At 31.5% G+C, this 19,587-nt stretch overlaps 2 protein-coding genes and 1 long non-coding RNA gene across 10 annotated transcripts in view; 2 read left to right on the forward strand and 1 right to left on the reverse strand.

Moving 5' to 3' along the window:
* The first annotated feature begins 962 nt into the window (after positions 1-962).
* Positions 963-1,621, forward strand: LOC114577188 (uncharacterized). The gene is made up of 3 exons (XM_028665468.2): positions 963-983; positions 1,026-1,291; positions 1,418-1,621. The coding sequence occupies exons 1-3, from the start codon at positions 963-965 to the stop codon at positions 1,488-1,490; spliced, it is 360 nt and encodes a 119-aa protein (XP_028521269.2). The 3' UTR covers positions 1,491-1,621.
* Positions 1,622-3,894: 2,273 nt separating this feature from the next.
* Positions 3,895-5,181, reverse strand: LOC107995276 (uncharacterized). Of its 2 annotated transcripts, XR_001765511.3 has the most exons (3): positions 4,289-4,621; positions 4,092-4,219; positions 3,895-4,006 (listed from the first exon to the last, which is right to left on the reverse strand). It is a non-coding gene; the product is annotated as an uncharacterized LOC107995276 (long non-coding RNA). The 2 variants fall into 2 exon arrangements; XR_001765510.3 differs by having other exon boundaries at positions 3,895-4,219; positions 4,289-5,181.
* Positions 5,182-5,509: 328 nt separating this feature from the next.
* The window catches only part of LOC107995343 (G1/S-specific cyclin-D2), a 50,602-nt gene continuing 36,524 nt past the window's right edge, over positions 5,510-19,587 (forward strand). For 6 of the 7 annotated variants that reach the window (XR_009830801.1, XR_009830802.1, XR_009830798.1 and 3 more), the window contains exons 1-2: positions 5,510-6,769; positions 17,082-17,297. Coding sequence is in view for 2 of the 7 variants with exons in the window: in XM_062078130.1 (XP_061934114.1) it covers positions 6,572-6,769; positions 17,082-17,297 (414 nt within the window). In the remaining 5 variants the exon portion in view is untranslated. The remainder of the gene's footprint in view (positions 6,770-17,081; positions 17,298-19,587) is intronic. The other variant, XM_017052795.3, reaches the window with a different exon arrangement.

Here is a 19,587-nt window from a genome sequence, read left to right on the forward strand (position 1 = left end):
ATATTAAAAATTAAATTATCTCAGAGAATATTTTGACGATAACCTTATTTTAGGTTAAGTCAAAATGTATTGAATGAATGTATTGAAATATACTTTATATTCTTTATATTTTATATATTTTAATATACGTTTAAATTTTAATAAATACATCTATATAAAATATTTATGTAACATATTAATAATTTGAAATGAAAAGATATCCATAGGTGCATGAATGCAAATTTAACAATCACATATCGGGATTATTACATGGCGATAAAGGACGAACAAGTTCGGATAAAAGCACCGACTCGAGTAGAAACCGGGTTCACGACTATAAATGGCTTATTTTCTAGAATGGTAGAATGATTGGAAAATCTTTATTTCCAAGAAGAAACTTCTGGAAGTTTCTTTGAAACAAAATAAAGTGCAAAATAATACGAAAAGAAATAAAATAATTAAAATTAGGAAAAAATATATTTCAATTCCATTTGTGTTTAAGGATAATATTATTGATAAATGAAAATTTACAAACCTCAAGTTGTAGATTATAAATTCCTGTTGCATGAATTTGTAAATTATAAAATTCATTTCTAAAATTTAACTTTTATCAAACTTGTTACTGTTATGTGATACTTTCTTCGTATATCTTGATGATTTGTATAATTTCACTAAAAATATCAATATCAATATTTAATTATGCACACAATCTTGATTATTAATCACAAAAGTTCTCAAATATATTTCAAATATATACTGTTTTGATTCTACCATATTGTCTCATACCTAACCTCTCAAACATATCTATGTAAAGAAAACACCAAATCAAAAGAGAACATCTCTCGAATAAATTATAAGCGTCACTCAACAATAAAAAATGACAAATCCGTTTACTAATCCTCAAAAAAATATTTCCAAGAAAAAACTAAAACTTTAAAAAATAAACTATCGAAAGAAGCTCCAGCAAAGTTCGAAAAGGAACCATGACTGTTTCCCACGTGATCGTAAGATTTCGCAAGCATCGAAGATCCGATTGCACCTAAATTCATTTTCTTGACGCACATAGAATCCATGGCGCGGTTAACTGGCATGAGTTTCGAGGCCAGGTTCGAAGGGGAAGACGTTGCGAGGCGTATCGTAAAAGATGGGTAAGCACCGACCGGAACATTCATGCTCTAGTGAAATTAAATACTAGCGCAGCGAGAGTGCGTATAGAGCCGCCTCGAAGCCATTTAAACCGGCTGGAGGCGAGGATATTCGCCTGGCTTTTCACTGGCATAAATCTTCGCCCGACATACCGACCATGTGTTGTGTAAGTACGATGGCCACTTTGTCGTACTTTGTCTAATAAAGGACTTGATGAGTATGCACAATTCCCCAAGGAAAGTTTATAAGATTTGGTAAATTGATTCTTTCGATTAAATTATGGTAATCACAGATTGACAATTGGTTTGTGGGACACGGTCGTTATTTTCGATTCCAATAATACCGACCGAGACAAAAGAGTTTAGAACAAGAATTAACCCTTCAGGGGGAGCGGATGTAAAAATTTACATTATTAACATAACTATACTTATAAAAGATATATTAGATTTTAAAAGGATTTTTGACAGAATTAATTAGAAAATTATGAATGATAGAATATTAGCGTTTTAGAAATTTATAATAAAAATCTTAATATATGAAAAGATTATTTATTGATTGTTAAAAATATGAATTATACTATTATTATTATTATTTTGCCTTGATAATAAAAATTGTCTGCAATTAGTCTAATATTAGACCTAAGGCGCCGCCGCTATGATTCATAGTTATGTACATGTGTAATTAAAGAACCTATTATTGTTTATTAAATTGTTTTGTTCACATAAACATTAATTCTAACGGTTCGTTTGTATTAGCTATCATAATTATCTATTTTATAATTTATTTTATCGATGTAAGCTTATTATATAATAAAAATTGTTAATATTTAATTATTTATTATAATTGTTAACATTTAATAGCAATAAATACATAGTACATTAGATAGAAACAGTAATTGTTAAATCCAATATAAATAAAATATTTAATATTTAAATATATAAACTTAATATCTCATATTAAACGAAATATGCGTTGGTTTTATCAAAAAGAAGATAATGATAATATTCCATTCATTGTTAAAATTCCATTCTTCAAAGCATACAGGATACACTTCGTGTCTTGTGAAACTGAGATTAATAAATATATGCATACTAGAAATAACATTAAACTTTAATTAATAAGTGAACAATAATGAAGAACACGGCGAAAAATTAATGAACACAAGTATCTAATTTGAATTTTAAATACCATTGATACGATCTAGGACTAAAAGTAAAGGAATAAATAGTTAATGCTTTTAATTAATTAATATAAGCAATTTTGTATTTAATATAATTATCGTAACAGAAAACTTCAAATATAATAAATTAATTAGATATATACACATTTGTTTAATATAAAAATAGTTTTTAAATCATTCTGATAATAAAATTCTAATAATAAAATATTAACAACAACTAATAAAAAAGCGCAAATTGCTCATAACTTATACTCGCAATTTGATTACAAGTTTATTCTGACACAGCCATGAGTAATATAATACGATCGTGATTTCATCACTGTCACTATAGCTTGTCACTGTCATCATGACCATGACCATGACCATAAAAATGATTACTATATAATAAATATATTGCTTCTAATATTAGCACAATTTCTAACTTACCATCGTAATTATAATTAATATTTTCATTATTAATAATAATAATTACATTACGTACCAAATAATAATAAATAAATACTTATTCATTTCTCATTTCCTTTTATTATATAATTTTTATTTAATGACTACTCATTTTTCTCTTTTCTCATATGTCAATTTTCTTATTTCCTGAAAATTAAATATTTTAAAAACAAAAACTCACACTATTTATATCATTAATAATTAATTAGATTAAAAATAATATAGTTTCATATTAAATCTACAAATATAATTGTATCTGTATTATTTGCATCTAACCATCCGACCAATCGTCGAATCAACGATCAACCGAGTAACGAAACATCCGGTCATCCGGTTTTCGCCGGGCATCTAATACAAGACGAATCGTGATCGTTTCGATTTACTCGTAGTACTCCAGCGAAGCACTTATTGTTCAGTCGTTACGACGTCGTCTGGTACGCGGTGCAACATCCGGTCGCGTAAAGTTGCACGCGCGTACGACACCGTAGTAAACGCGTAGTACGCGCAGACGAATCGAGAACCCGCGAGTTTCGTGTACGAAGGACATTCCCACTCCTACACGGACCGTTTCTTTCTCCCGTTCAAATTATCCGGCGGAAGTGGCCCTTACTTTCCCTATATACGCTTCAGAAATTTCTCGACACGACCAGAGAAACCAACGAAAGAAGCCGGTTAGGCTTCGTTCGATCGCCGGACACGAAGAGAGGAGAGAAGAACCCATGGGTCTGCATGCACGTTCTCGAGTCGTTGGCGATAATGCGATTCTATGTTCTGTAGCAACGATAGTAACGTAGCAACGATTTGCGAACAGTGCTCCTGCACGACGAGATCGGTGAACGAATTTTTATCGGGTTTCTAATGACGTGTCGGATCAGAAAGAACGCAGATAGAAGAGTTTGTTAAAATTTTAATTTTGTTTTCATATTTTATGAAAAAAAAAATAATTTGTAATAAAATTGATTGTGAAGAATAAATAAATGATATTAGATGCTAATAATGCTAGATATACTATAATAAAATGTATTTTATTACTTTTTTTTTACAGGAAAATTATTTCTTTAATCAAATTTATCAAAAGTTACAAGAATAGATAATTTAAAGTGCTTTAAAAATTTGTTATAATTTCAATAATTTATGTTTTCATACCTGATTATGCCATGATTATGGAAGTCAAATGATCTATTTTATTTGATATAGTTTCTATTTTATTTGAACATGTATGTTCTAATTTACTGAAGAATTGAAGTTATTATCTCACTACAAAGAAAATATGAAATGCTATTTAAAAACTTCAAGATGACTTTCATATTTCTTAATCCTTTGCAATTCCATGGTTTCTAACCTATTGTATACTTTTCCATCTTTTATTTCACGATGTTTTAACAATGATGTATTTATAATTCACTGCTTCAGTCTATTCTCAACAAAAGAATGGAATTTCTCGTTTATTGTCACGTGTATAACAAATACCTGAAGAAAATTGTTCGTTATTCTCTTTGTTATAGCAGATTCATCAATGTTTTTTATTAATAATTTTACCAATTTTCATGTGGTCGATAAAGTGAATGATTAACTTCAACACTAAAAAGAATATAGATGAAAAATAGAAAAATATATAAAAAGACCTGAAATTTCGATAACAAAGAATAATGCAAAGAATTTCAACGTTGTATATGAACGAATGAAAACGAATGAATCCGGACTTATCCGAATACTCTCGAGTCAATATCGGATTGTGATCACATGGAACCCTACTCCATGTTCTGTAGCAACGTAACCTGGTTACGACACATAGACAATCATTTGATTTCGAAAATTTTATAATTATATATAATAAAAAATCGTTAATATTTAATAACATAAAATTTTATTATAATTAAATTAAAGATATATTTCAAAAACATTTTATTTTTATAATAACATTTACGACTATTTATTAAAATTCAATCAAAATTTAATAAAATAAAGTTAAAAATGAACACTTAGATAATAATTAAAGTTGATAAACATATGTGATCTTTAAATTTTCAACAGATTATGTTTTATTGATTTCCTTAGTGACTCATATTATTCGTTAGAAAACGTTTCTTACATAACGCCTACATGGTATTGATAGAAAGGAAAATATAAGATTCATGTATATAATATAATGGCTAGTTTATATCAATTACTAATTTTTTTAGAATTAAAATATTTTTCTCCTGCAAAAAATTATAGTTTATAAAGATCGCGAATTTTAGAACTTTTATCTACAAAAAATCACAAAAAAAATTATAATCAGAAAAGAAAAAAATAAATTATATTTCATTTAAAACAAAGATATACGCTTTATCCTCAACAATTCAAAAATTTAAATCTCACAATAAAAATTTTAACTTGTTCACAAATTCTAACGGAAATCGTGAATATTATACAACTCTAAAAGGGTTAAATAAATCATTTACATTCAAAACCTTTTCAGCTCTTGTGGACTTCGACAGCAGGTTAAAACACTACCACCTTGGTTCCGTAGATCTCATAGTCGTCCCTGAAATAACACGAGACGCCGAAGGTGGCGACCCTGTAGGTGGCAGTTGCGCTAGGTTCTTGTTACACGATGCGAATCCGGCACTGGCGCCCCAGTCATGTCAGCCAATAGTGGGGGAACAGTTACGTTTCACGTGACACGCTGGCGCTTTGGTGGTAGGGATCGATCCATGATCACGTGATCGTTTGGCGCCGAGATAGTGGGGACGCACCTACCACCCCTTCGGATAGAACGAACCGGAGGAGACCGAACCACGGTACGACGACAAGCGACATTCTGACCTGGTAAGTCGCCAGTGTCGGATCGTGAGGAAGTGAATAAGACTAAGCTTGCGTCGCAGGACATTTAAATCACCCGAAGCCAAGTTGTTTCAAAAGGGGAACAGTTTCTTCGTGCACCTATCCACAACAACGTAAACCTAGGTGCAACGAACTATTCACAAGTAACTCTAATCGACGAAACACAACCAACAAGGCCGAATTACGCTTATTTATAATCCTACAACCTACGTCCTACGTCCCTTCGAACAATCTTTTTTATTCATTCGCTATTAGTGTGTGTTCGAGCTATTCGTTTTATTTTTTCTCTTTTCTTGATCGAGAGGCAGCTTCGACGATACGAGGATATATATGTACATAAAGAAAATAGGAGAGCTCAATACAAGAAAAAGAGCTATACAATTCGGTAACTACGCCAGACGAGAGAATATCAGAGACGAAAGGAGAGTGTGTTGTGCAAGGGATAATAAAACCCGGCTTTTTTTCACGTCGTCGAATTTCGACGTTGTGTTGTATATATTGTTTTCGCGTACATAGCCTCTAGGTGAGTGATATATTCGAAGTCATTGCCCGAAACCAAGGTCCTGTACGTGTATGTATACACGCGTATGACATGTGTATATATATGTTATATTTTGTGAAGTGTTGAGTGTCCTGGCAAGCGTCTTCTCGTGCGAATTCGTGTGAACTACCGTATCTTTACGATCGATTCGTGCATGCTCTGTCTGGTCGCGCCGGCGAAAAACGGTTTGGCAACGTGGCACGTGAATAAAGTGACACCGCGACGACGGCGACGGCGACGACGACGGCGGTGAGAAGGGACGGAAAAAACGAAGGAGGAGAGAAAAAAAGTCCGATCCCCGAGAATCTCTGTGCGTCGTCGAAAAGCTTGACACACCGGGATATCTTCGATCGCGAACAGTCACCGGAGAAAAAGGAGGAGGAGAGGCTGTGCCGCCGCCGCCGTTTCTCTGTTGTGCGTGTGCGTGTTCGAGAGGTTAGAAACGCCACGGGATCATGGATCTGCTTTGCTGCGAGACTACTGAGACTGAGTGCAGAGCCTACGCTGATCCAGCCCTTCTTGGTGATGACCGTGTGCTGCAAAATCTACTGAAAACCGAGGAAAGATACGCGCCCAGCAGTTCTTACTTCGAGTGCGTGCAGAGGGACATCTCGCCGCTCATGCGCAAGATTGTCGCGGAGTGGATGTTAGAGGTGAGCAACTGTTTCCGGTCCACGTGTCGCCCTTGAATTTCCCAAAATTTACTCATTTATCATACTTTATCGCATCTTGCACTATAATATAAAAATTCCTTATATCGTTTTTCAAATGTTGCGATAAAATTAAAAAGATTATTTCGTTCAATTACAAGGAATAAATCGTGAAAAAGTTGAGTCTCGCGTGCATAGTTCCTTCGACTTTTTCGAGAGTTGTAAGGGTTACGTTGATCGATACTGATATATATATATGTTCTACTGTGATAATTTCACTTAGTTTTAATGAAATTGATTTCAAATCAAATTGACAAGTATATAGACATAAGTTTTTGATAATATTAATTTTTAAATCGTTATCCACTGAAATATTTGAGAAATAATCATATATATATAATCGTTGTCATTTTTTATGACGATTTAAAAATAAATATTCACATTATGTAAGCATTCGCAATAATCTCTCTTACGTTTAAACTTTTTATGTAATTATTTATCAATAATATCGATAAATCGATATAACATTGTATCACATTGAACAGCAATATTCGGACAATTTCAGTTTGAACTTTCATCTGCGAATATTTAACAAGTGTCATTGTAAAGACAATATAAGAATACATTTTGTCTGTCATTTAGAATATTACGTTCTTCAGAGTAATCAAAGTTTTTCATTTGGAAGAGGTCACATAATGCAAAATTCATCGAATTTCGGGTATTACAAGCGAGAATTTGTTTCGGTATATATACTTACCGCGAATATAATTCAATTTAGGTAGCGCGTGGAAAGTCGCACAACAGAACGTTAACTTATTTTCGGTCGTAGAGCGTGAGAGAGAAACGTCCGGTGACGTCGAACACGCGTCGGAGGTCCCTTTAAAATTTAAAAAACACGCTTGTTGCGTAGGTACGCAACGGTTTTGGTTGGCGGCATGCTTGCCGTATTTTCACCGTCATAGACGGAGGAGGCAAATCATGTTAGTGGAATCAGTATTACGTCACCGTGCATTGCCAAATGTGTAGCGATAGTACTGATGGGCAAATCGACATTCGCAATTAATTTTACATAAATGAAATTTTCTTTGCTTATTAAAAAGATAATTGTAGGAACTAATAGTTATTAATAGATGTCATTTTAATCGTATGTTAATAGAAATTAAATTTTATCTAATCAAAATAAATGCTACAAAATCTGAACAGAATATATATCCAATCAGAATAGAAAGTATGATATTAATGTCATGTATTAAAATCTATATGTAATAAATATTTATAGATTTTATCTTTAAATTAATTTAAAATGTTATATCGAACAAATCGTGAGATTATTGCTTTTTTTTTTTCAAAGAACTAATTTTTCCTTTCTCTTTGCTTTCTTTCTTCATGAAATACTACAAGTCTGAAAAAGTGTCGTTAAACACAACAGGTCAAGCACTTTCACGTATTTGTTTGTGCGTAGGTGCTTAAATAATCGTCATACTTTGATACATCAAAGAAATCAAAAATTTTACTAGAACAGATACGTTCTTATAATGACAATTAAATAAAATAAAATTTTAGATTAATAATATATAAATGAAATGACAAAATTTTCGATAAAATAAAACGATATCAGAAGAACGAAAGATTCTTGTCGTGTAATCGCCTTCGTCGCAGACTTCCTTCGACAGCTATAGTAATGAATTCTCCGCTTCCGGATCGAATTGCACGATTCCACGATTCATTTTCCTTCCAACGTGACACCGACCCGCTGACAATGTAGTCTTCCGGACCCTTGGATACATTTAAATGTCTGGTTTCCGAACGTGCTTCGAACAGAAATATCCGTATTCCTCGTGCGATCCTTTGTTCCATCCAGCGACAAAGTATCTTTCTTCTTTTTTTCTTCAGCTCATGACTAACGTTTGTAACGGTAATCGTTTCTTTTTTGGCATCTCGATTGATCATTTGGTTCGAATTTAAGTTGTATAAAATTAACTTAACGATTGACGATCGATGATGATTGTTCGTTTTTTTTCCCTCCTTTTTTCTTTCGATCGTCTTTACATCTTTATCGTTTAAAAGCGAAACATTGTTACATTTTTTATATCTTGTTGCATTATAATTATAATGTATCAATTAATAATAATAATTAATCGACAAGTGACAGATTTTAGGTTATAAATTTTTTTTTAGAATTTTCGAACTTTACATCAAAATCATCACGTAATTAAATCGTTTAATTATTATTTTTAAATTGTTTTGATTTATATAATTTTGTTTATTTTAGAAAATTTATTAATATTATGCAAAAGAATTTATCGTAGAGAGTATCGATTTGTTAAATTTCGATTCGTTAAATTTCGATAGTAATATTAGTTCAATTGCGCAAGAGGGCGCTGATGCTGTTCCAGTGGCAGTTTGTCGTTTTAACGTTGCTGTGTGAAAATTTTAAATGTGCAGAAATTTTGTATATATAAGTACTTTGAGAGTTGGTTTTCTAAGAATTAACGTTTGATAAGATTAGAATGTTTCATGTGAAGTAAGTAGTTGGTTGTAATATTCATGTTTAGTTATGATGTCAGTCATTGATTATTTTTGATAATCTGTATTGTAAAAAAGGTTAAGTTTTGTAAAACTATAAAAAACACGTATTTTTACACAAACTTCTAATAATGTAAGTATAAAATAGAATCTTTATTATATTACAGAGAAATTGAATAAATATTTTTAATAATTTGCAATTTTTCAAATTTTTAATATGTATTTTTATATTTTTTTTCTAATCTTAATTTTGATACTACAATTGCAATTTCTTCCTTGGATAGGATAAAATTTTATTTCTTGTATGAAATTGAATTGAACTTCTAAAAATTTTTCTAAATCTATCAAGAAATTGATTTGTCGAAAGTTAGGAATTCGCATGGTCCACGCTTTCTAATGACGTAATAAAGTTAGAAATCGTTATGCGTTAAAAATCAACGCATTCCATTTGCAATTAACCTTTCATTATGATTATGTTTTTCACAAAATTGAGTTGAGATATTTAAAATCAAAGTTGTATAATTCATTTTATAATATTTATAAATGTTGAGATAAGAATACATCAGGGATTTATCTAATCTACCAGTATATAAATCTTAATTTCTTGTGCAATACGTATATTATTTTTTAGTATATTAATTTTTTATGACAAATTCATTTTAATATTCCAAATATTTTATTATATTAGAAATTAATTATTCAATTTAAGAATGTAGTTCGTATGTATTACAAAATTTATTTTATTTAATTTTATTTTATTTTATTTTATTTTACTTAATTAATAAATAAGATTTAAAAAATATTATATCATTCTCATGATATTATAAAATAATCAAATTGAAAAAAGGCTAGAATTCTTGATTTCGAAAATTTTTTTATCGAAACAGTTATATCTCCCAATTAATTTGGATACCGAATGTTCAATCGTATATCTAAAAGAATTAATTAATTTTCGTGCTCAAGGATTGCGTTTATATTTAAAAATCAAGGTTGTCCAAAATCATTCGTTTCTGGTTTTATCTGAAGCCAATTTTTTAACTATGTCAAGTACTTTTCGCGTTCTAATCTAATATTAAAACTTGTGATTTCACTTTTTATCAATTCACAAGTGCGCATATAGTAGCAACACTCACTCAAACTACTTACACTATACTTATAATCAGAATTATAAATGTCAAGTACGTATTAATTGTAGAATCATTAAAGATTCTTATGTTGCTATACAAATATTGTAACAACATTTATTAAATTTTTTCAAAAACCCTATTATTATCACAAATATATAAAATAATAATATAATATTTATACTATTGTAAAATTATATCACGTAATAAATATATAAAATTCCTTCTAGTTTATTTTTTACGTGAATATTTTTCAAATACAAACTTTTTAAAACACTATTATTCGCATAATATTGAAACAATTTACAATATCTCACTCGATATACACATATTTGTTTCATTCATATAAAATATGCAAATTATATGTAACATTAAAAACAAACAATCTTCCGTACAATCATTCTTAGAATTAATATCTATTTAAATACTTTTATGAGTCATCATACGTACGTACAAATGTACATATTAGAACTCGCACTAATATCATTTCATTTACAGATTCCTATCCATTTAAATTCTCTTTGCAAGAACAAGAGTTTCAATCACGTTAAATATCCTCTCGAATTCTTCGAACGATCATTTCGATCAATCCGATTTCCCGCGATTCGCGGGTTCAAGGTCTGATTTTAGTTTGGCTGTCGATTGATTTTTTTGCGTGATTAATTGCAACGATCAGAAGGTTTGTAAAGGTTTCGGCCTTGAATCACGAGAACGTGACCGGACTGGGTCGTGTATACACGCGTGTCGAAGTCCATTGCTTTGAATTCTTTGGCATTAGTGCGGCGTTCGCGAACGATTCACTTCGGTTCAAATTCATTCAACTCGATCATTCGGTTACATTCTCGCTATATTTTCTTTTGTTTTTCCCAATGAAAAATCACATCATTTTCGTGTACATTCGTTGAAGATGTGATATTTTTTGTATATAATATTGGTTACTTTATATTGCTAGGGATTTTCTAGAGATTTTAGATTATTTAGTAAAAAGTTTGCAGCGTTTAGTTATTTTTTTTCTTAACGTTTACTCTTATTTTACTTTCACGTATATTTGTTGAAGGTACTTTTAAAACTTTGTTACAATGTATGGAAATTTTTTTAAAACATTTTATTCATATTCTTTTCTTTTTCAATTTTTGTGCGAATTTGTTTCTGTTTATATTCTTAATTCTTTATAATCTTAACATGTTAATGAGGATATACTTGTTTGAATTATGGGGTTTCTTAGACGAAGAAACCTTGCTTTTAGAGTGAAAACGTTAATTGTTAGTAATTATCAATTTAGAAATTGCATGTTTGTTAATTTATTTTCAAATATATTGATTTCATTTTGTCGATATTAATATTAATCGAAATAATTTTTAAGTGCCATACGTTAATGGAATTAGTGTTTATTAATATCGAGGTTAAATGTTGCAAATATATAAATTACAAATCAAAAGAGAAGGTAGAAACCAGGTTCGATTTTATTTAAAAATTTCAATATATATTCTCGACGAAAATATTTTTTTGTGTCGACAATTCGTTAGTTAAATCGGTAAAACATCGGTATAGCTCGAAATATTGAGATCATAGTCGAATCTATCTATCAGTTAAAAATATTCCAACGTTAAATTAAAATTTGTTTCGAGTGCACGGATATCTAAGAAAATTATTGTCACAACTGGTGTTATATTTTCTTGTCAACAAAAATCTTTGCTCGAGGAAAAATTGATAGAAATAACATTTTAAATATGTAAAATAATAGAAATATGAAGATAGACAAAAATAGGATAAAGTTTAAAATTTATAGAAGAATTTATGGAATTCTAAAATGAAACAAGAAGCATGAGCACAGTCTCATACTGGCTACGTTATTTTTATTAGGATTTTTCAACTTTTAACTTCATCCAGTTAAAATATTTCTCTAAGAAATATTAAGAAACGTACAATAATTACGCAATTTAATATTTTTAATATTTCATTACATTTTTCTTTCATGAAATAAAAAATAAATATAAATATAAATATGATAATTCAAAAATAAACAGAAATAATGCAACAAATATGTATCTATCGATTATAAATAGACTCTGAATCGAACTCTGAATCAATTCAGAGTTCATAATATGTCAAACATATTCATCTTTTTCCTTTCATCGTTGAAGGACGGATTAAAGTTTATCGTGGCAAATAATCAATGTCGAAATCGCTATCTGGCCCTTGAAATCATCAAAATGTTTGAAAATCGGTCAATAATTAAATGCAATTACCTAAATATAATACAAAGTGTTCGATCGTGAAATTTTGTTATGAAGGTTAATGTATACTTGGCGGTAATTTTAAATTTTAAATAGAGAAACGAGAAATATATTAATAAATTTCTAAATAAAAAGTTCGATTTTTGGAGCTGTTTTTATTTTTTTGCTTGGAATTTTATTTTCACTGTTAATTAGAGTTTTTTTGTTGATTGTTAAATTGATTTTGAGATCTAAAAATGAATCCAGTCATCGAATCGCGACGCTTCTAGAAATTCTAGGGAGAAAGAACGATTATTTCCAATCCACGAATGGCAAATTTATTCAATTAGAACTATTTCCATTTGATCAAAAATTTTCAAAAAAATTATTAATTCCTCCATACATATTTTTGATATTTTAAACATCCTAAAAACAATTTTTTTCATTTTGAAAAATTCTCTCATTTCGAATATTATATCGAGGATTTCTAGGGAATTTAGGGAATCAAGAAATTCTAGGTATTAACAATGGAGAATAAAATTTGAATTCTTATTGGTCCAATTTGTTCAAAACTTTTGAAGCGAAATATACTAGTATTCGAAGAATCAATGTGCATACAAAAATTATAATAATATTTCAAAATTTAAAAGACAGGAAATTCTACGTTTTTCTCATATTTAAATAAATATCAAAATTCGCTCTATGAATAAAAGGAAAAAAATAAAAGGGATAATCAATAAACGTGGTACACAGCTCTTGACAGGGAGGGTGAGAGAAAAAATATTAAAAGGGAGACCAATATAAGAATTTTTTCTCGTTTCGAGGGGGGGGAAATTTTCAAACGATTCGCAAAAATAATTATCTGGATGATGAAGGGTAACGGATGACCGTCTGGCAGATATATACAGACGAGTTTGTTGGCCCATGGAGTTTTTATCGGTTTTAACCTTCTCCCCCCTCTCTCCTCCCCCCTGTTTCTTTTTAATTCGAGCTTGAAACGTGTTCCTCATTCGAACGAGAGATATCGAGCTCCAATTCGAGCCAACTTTCTTTAATATTTGAACAGATGCACGGTGTAATAGCTTGGAGGATTACTCGTTTCCAACTTGTGAATTACGAAAGTGACTCGCTCCTTTTATTTATCTTTTCGGAAAAATTTGATTGGTAAATGTTGTTTTTATTCATTCCCTCTGTTGCGACTTTATTTGGCACGGATAAATCTTTCCTATATTTACAATTTTATTTGTCAGAAACGGAAAACAACATTTTATAAGGATAAAAGATATATTTGACGATGCGTAAAAATTCTTGTGATCTCACGATAAAAATAAAGAAATGAGGGAATAGCGGAGAAGAGAAAGGATTAAAAAGAATTCAATTCGAATCGTTTATTTGGATGATCGAGCCAAATATTTATTCGGTTTATTTGGAGATGGAAAAAATCGAGTAACGGTAACACATAGTTGTTGAAAACGCATCTGTGCAACGCACGCTGCGCCTCAAAATGTACAAAAACGGTGCCGTAAATTGCCATTCGTGATACTGGCCGCCTAGGCCTGGCCAACGTTCGTGGAAACGACCACCTTCGAAACAATGCGGCGCCTTTGAAAGAGATATCGTTTTCGTTCATGAAAATTTACAGGAGTGGTATTTATTATTTTTTTTTTCTTTTTCTTACGAATAATTGGGGCATTAGCATCGATAACCGAACCGACAGATAGATAAATCAGTTTGGAAATGTATATCATTGACGAAGAAGTTTAGTCTAAACGCGATTTTCCCTCCCAGTTTAAACTCGATCTCTTATTCCTTGTCTAATTAAGTCTAACTAAGTGTATTTTTTTCTTCTTCATTTATCCATCTATCTATTTATTTATTTAGTTGTTTCTCTTTTTTTGAAAATTCGAAAAGAATGATGATAATAATAAAGAAATTTTGCGTTTAGATCGCCGGTCATAAGTTTTGCCGGCTTTCTCGTTCCTCGTGTAAACCATTTACGAATGTTATCAATGTTGATACAAACAGTAATATTAGAACCTAAACAGGAATAGAATGAGATGTAAAAGACGATGAATCATACGGAAAGATTATAAAAGTTTAGCGCCAATGGTGATCTAATCGATTACCAAATAAAGCTCTATGTGCAACAAATGCACGATTTTATAGTACAGGATGTTTTTTCGAAATGAGTGACGTAATTTGATCCGCTCGTGATCCGTTACGAGCGAAAATAAAATTGGAAAATTGAACTTTCGAAAAAATTGGATGTATCGAGAGATCGAATGTATTTGTTTCGCGCGATTGAAACTTTCCAATTCGATTTTTTCTTTTTCTTTTTTTTTTTTTTTCGAAACGAAGCCTTCTCGATTCTACTCGATTCGAATGAAATTGAATGGGATAAAATTTTTATGTCGAAGAAAATCTTTTTCAAGAAAATTAAATCAAAAGAAGATCCCGTTGTCACGACACGCGTTTTTCAAGCTCGATTTTCTCGAAAAAATGTTACTTTACTTTTATTTTTTCGACTCGTTTTTAAAACGTCATTTGTATTTGCGCGCCTGGTTGGTGTATCTTGAGACTCGGCCTGTATAAACCTCCAGTTTCCATTCAAAACGACGCCGATGGCCGATTTTAGACTCGGTCTTTCAATGTGATTCAACGAGACTCTATCTCATTAAGTCGAGATAGGGAACAGTAGGGATTATAATGCGATTCATTTCTATTGAAGGGAAAAGGATTCCCGTTCAAGGATTTTCCAGGGTGGGCTATAAATTATTTAAAAATGTTAAAAGAAATAATATGATTCAAATGTTGAATGGATACTTTAATACATGTATTGAAGTATAATTGTAAGCGAACGATAATTGAAACGTTATAACAATATACCAACGTTTCATTCAATTTCATTAATTTAATTCTATCGTCCATTTTAACTTGCCTCATTCGCTCCGTTAATAATTGAAAATTCAATTAAAACGATCTAAACAACAGTCTTCGATAGAAAAAAAGGCGGTTGATTTTCATAATTGAATCCAGAGTCGCCAAGTATCTTGTTCCCCTTATTGTTTATTTATTTATTTTTTTCTCAAATGGATGTTTAATCGATGATGGGTCACGGATAATTATTTTTTTAGTGTTAATTGGCCATTGTGCATGCATCGTGGAGCAGAGGGTGCTGTTGGAAAATCACAACGACCATTCGTACGGCTGCACCCAACCGGTGAACCCATCGTGGAAAATTTTGGTCGATTTATTATTCCTCGAGTATAATACGTAAATTTTAATATCGAAGAAAAATAATTTCAAATTTAATTTTTTGTAAGAAAAGAAATTCTTACTCCGATCTCTTTATTTATTTATATCTTTTTCCTTTTAGAAAATAATTTTCCACTCGGCTATTTAATTCACGAATCGGCGAGATCATCGTATTCCCACTTTTTCGACGATATAATACGATTGAAAATTCGAGGTTGTTATTTTGTCCGAACATTTCCGTTCTTTTATTATTTTTACAATTTAAATTGCACGAGATCGGATTCGTTCGTTTATTTCTATCGAATTATTATAGTCGTTTAACGAAAAATTATTACGACCTGTCGAACCTGGAGTTTCGTTCCACGTCAAAAGCTCGTTACACTCTTCTTCAGCATCGACTGTATCGATTGTATCTTCTCCTCGAGAATACTTTGAAAACAAAAACCCGAGGTCCCCGACCTGTGCCCCAGGGTGATCGATTAGCCAAAGCCACGATGTTAAAATACAAGGAGAGGAAATCCGGTCTCTGATTTTTGTCCTCGGCTTATTTTTATGTCGTTATTTTGTTCAATTATCATCGAGTTTCGATTAATTTACAAACGTGCGTTTCGAAAACATTTCGAGATTTTTATTTTCCAATATTTGATGGTTTCTTTTTTCCTTTTTTCGATCGTATTTATTTTTATTTAATTTTCACTAGGAAATTTACATCAAGTCAATTTTTTTACAAAGAAAAATAATTAAAAAAGTATTGTTAACAAAATGCATGAAAATTTATTTTTCGATATTTTTGCCAATTTATAAAATCGTGTCAATAAGTTTACAGATACATTTAAAAAAGATACAATCCAAAATTTCTTTTTATCGTAAAAAAAAAAAGACTTATTATTTAACATCATTCACATCCATCCAAAAATGTACTAATATCTAATACATTCCATTAATTAATCGAATAACGGCTAAAACACCCCCCTCTTCCAAAGATCCCTCATCCCTCGCCCACAAAAGCCTTTCAAAACCTCGGCCAGGAACCTTACCCACGTTCCACTTAATTCAACACCAGGTATCGACGCATCCCCGATTCCCAAGCGCCACCCTTTTCAACACCTCCTCCTGAGAGGGGGACAAATTGTCGACAACAACCCCTTCGCACAGATAGGCACAGATTTTAATCTGTTCGATGATCGTTGACAGGTATGCGAGGAGCAGAAGTGCCAGGACGAGGTCTTCCCCCTGTCGATGAACTATGTCGACAGGTTCCTCTCGATCTGCCCGATCAGGAAGTCGCAGCTGCAGCTGCTAGGAACTGCCTGCCTACTTCTCGCCTCGAAATTGCGAGAGCCATCACCGCTCACCGCGGAGGTTCTCGTTTTCTACACAGACAATTCCATCACCATGGATGACTTATGGGTAAGTGAATTTCTCGAATTTTTCGTTCCTTCTTCTATCTCTGTCCTCGCCATTCGTTCATTTTGGCGAACGATTATCGATACTCTCCTTTAAAAATTTGACTCGAGATGTCTGGGATATTTAAAGTTCTATCACTTTCTTGGCACGAGATGGGTAGAGTGTAGGAAACTGTACTCTGGGATAAAAACGAGACGTGTGTTGTCTTGGTTTGCTGAAGGAAGTTTAAATATTGCACGTTCTTGTGGAAAGTAGAAAAAGAACGGTGGATAGAATGCTTTAGGAGACAATGGTGGTGGTTGATTGAATTTTGTTAAAGCTTGGGCTTTATTAAGTTGTAATAATTAAATAATAGACGCTTGACTCGAACGAATTATTTTTAAAATTTTAAACGTGATGTACCAAAGTAAAGCGTGCCATTTTATATATATATATATATATATATATATATACATACATACATACATAGGCAACTTTACGACTCTTTCAAGGTTAACGAGGTTAAAAGAAGTTGAAGAAAGAAGAAAAATCCTGTTAGTAAACACTGTCGTCGATGAAACATAGTTCGTTAACGAAACGCAACACCAAGCTTATCGTTAATTGCACTTTTTTTCTTATTCTTGACGCTAGTCAAAACCCAGGTATACCAGTAGCCTAGCTATGCCAGTAGAGTTTTTCGGTGCAAAGTCACGCGACCGATATCTTTCTCTCACTTTCCTCCTTTCCTCTCCACGAAAGAAAGATCTCCAATAAAGATAAACTTGCCTCGGCTTTCTTTTCTCGCGTTTTCAAACGTACAGTCTTCCCTTTATTTTATATATACATATAGTCGGTTAGGAGAACAAAACAAAAAAGTATTTCGTCGGAGGAGTTTTCTATTTAATTATCATCGGGGAGAATAATCAAAAATCGGGAATATCGAAAAATAAAATCTCGATCGACGAGAGATAATTCGGCACCGGCTGTTGTCACGAAATGCACTTCCAAAACGGTACTTCCAAATTTCCCTTTCTCCCTTAAATATGTATCATAGACCACCATCGACTCGCGTGGCGGCTAACATGCTAATCGTCATGAAACTTTCATAGGAGAAATTTTACGTATTGTACGCGTTTTGGTGAAAAAAAAAAAAGAAAAAAAAATGGGGCGCATTGTTATCTGTATCTTGTTCTATTCCACCTTGTTTCCTCCTCGAGGACCGTTAAATCTCTCGAGCCTTCTGATAACCTGTCCCACCGATACCATGCCTCGCCTGATTATCATTCGATTCTGACGTTTTACGCGTGTTCAGCTTGTTTTTCGCCGTGCAACGTTACGACGTCTTTTAGATCGTTTGATATTCGTGGAATGTAAGGATTACAGCAGACGCAGGGGAATTTTCTTGCTTATTCCGTGTTCTCGGATTTAACGTTTATGTCGGTTTAAATCCACCGATGGTTATTCTTTTCTATCTTTTCTTTTCTATCACGATTTTTCGTCCTTGGTTTTTCGATTTCTGAATTCGTTGCATCGATATAATTCATTTTTTTTTTTAATAATGGAATTATATAAATTTTTAAAAGAGAATGAATAATATATTTATATTTACAATTTTTATTTTTATCTTTTTTTATAAAATAATTAAAAGTTAGAGATATGCAATTTATTTATTGAATTTAATTATTGAAAAAATCTTATTATTCTCCGATTCGTTTAAAAAAAAATAAAATAAAAAAAAAGTCAATTGAATGTAACAAATACAAATTGAAGAAAATATGTAGATCAGGCGATATTGAGAAGTACGAAAAGATATCAAAAAGAAAGAAAAAATTTGCAATGAGTAATGTAAAAAAAAGTTTCGCGAGATAAAAAAAATTTAGCAAACAATCGCCAGACGGTTCTTTAATTTATTATCTAATCTGGTCCCGGATTGCTAATTTATTAAAAAAAAAAAAAAAGAAGAAAGAAAGAAAAAAGAAAAAGGAATGAGAACGTGTCGCATGTTATCTGATAAAAATCGATGCTATCGAAAAGATTTTGGCCTTATAATTGTTTAAGCGATAAAGACGAGCTTCTTTTAAAAAATTCTCAATGTCAAGAGACACTTAAGTTTTGTAATTCGTTTGTTAATAACGTTCGAGAAAGTGGAGACACGATTGCGAAGAGAATCAAATTATATTTTTCATTCGATATTTGGGGCTGAAAGTGTTATTTATCGATCGTTTATAACTTAACCAATAAAAGGATTAACCGATATTTTCGTATCACAGTTTTTGTCTTATCGATATACAATTAATTATAATTATACGTAATA

Source organism: Apis cerana, linkage group LG8, assembly GCF_029169275.1.
Source record: "Apis cerana isolate GH-2021 linkage group LG8, AcerK_1.0, whole genome shotgun sequence".
Taxonomy (NCBI): Eukaryota; Metazoa; Arthropoda; class Insecta; order Hymenoptera; family Apidae; genus Apis; species Apis cerana.

What these genes read in the sequence shown, in the direction of transcription:
- LOC114577188 (XM_028665468.2), top strand. Translation starts at nt 963, where the DNA reads ATGACTGTTTCCCACGTGATC. An exon ending in TGACTGTTTCCCACGTGATC is followed by an intron (nt 984 to 1,025) that starts GTAAGATTTCGC and finishes TGCACCTAAATT; the next exon opens with CATTTTCTTGACGCACATAG. An exon ending in ACATACCGACCATGTGTTGT is followed by an intron (nt 1,292 to 1,417) that starts GTAAGTACGATG and finishes TGGTAATCACAG; the next exon opens with ATTGACAATTGGTTTGTGGG.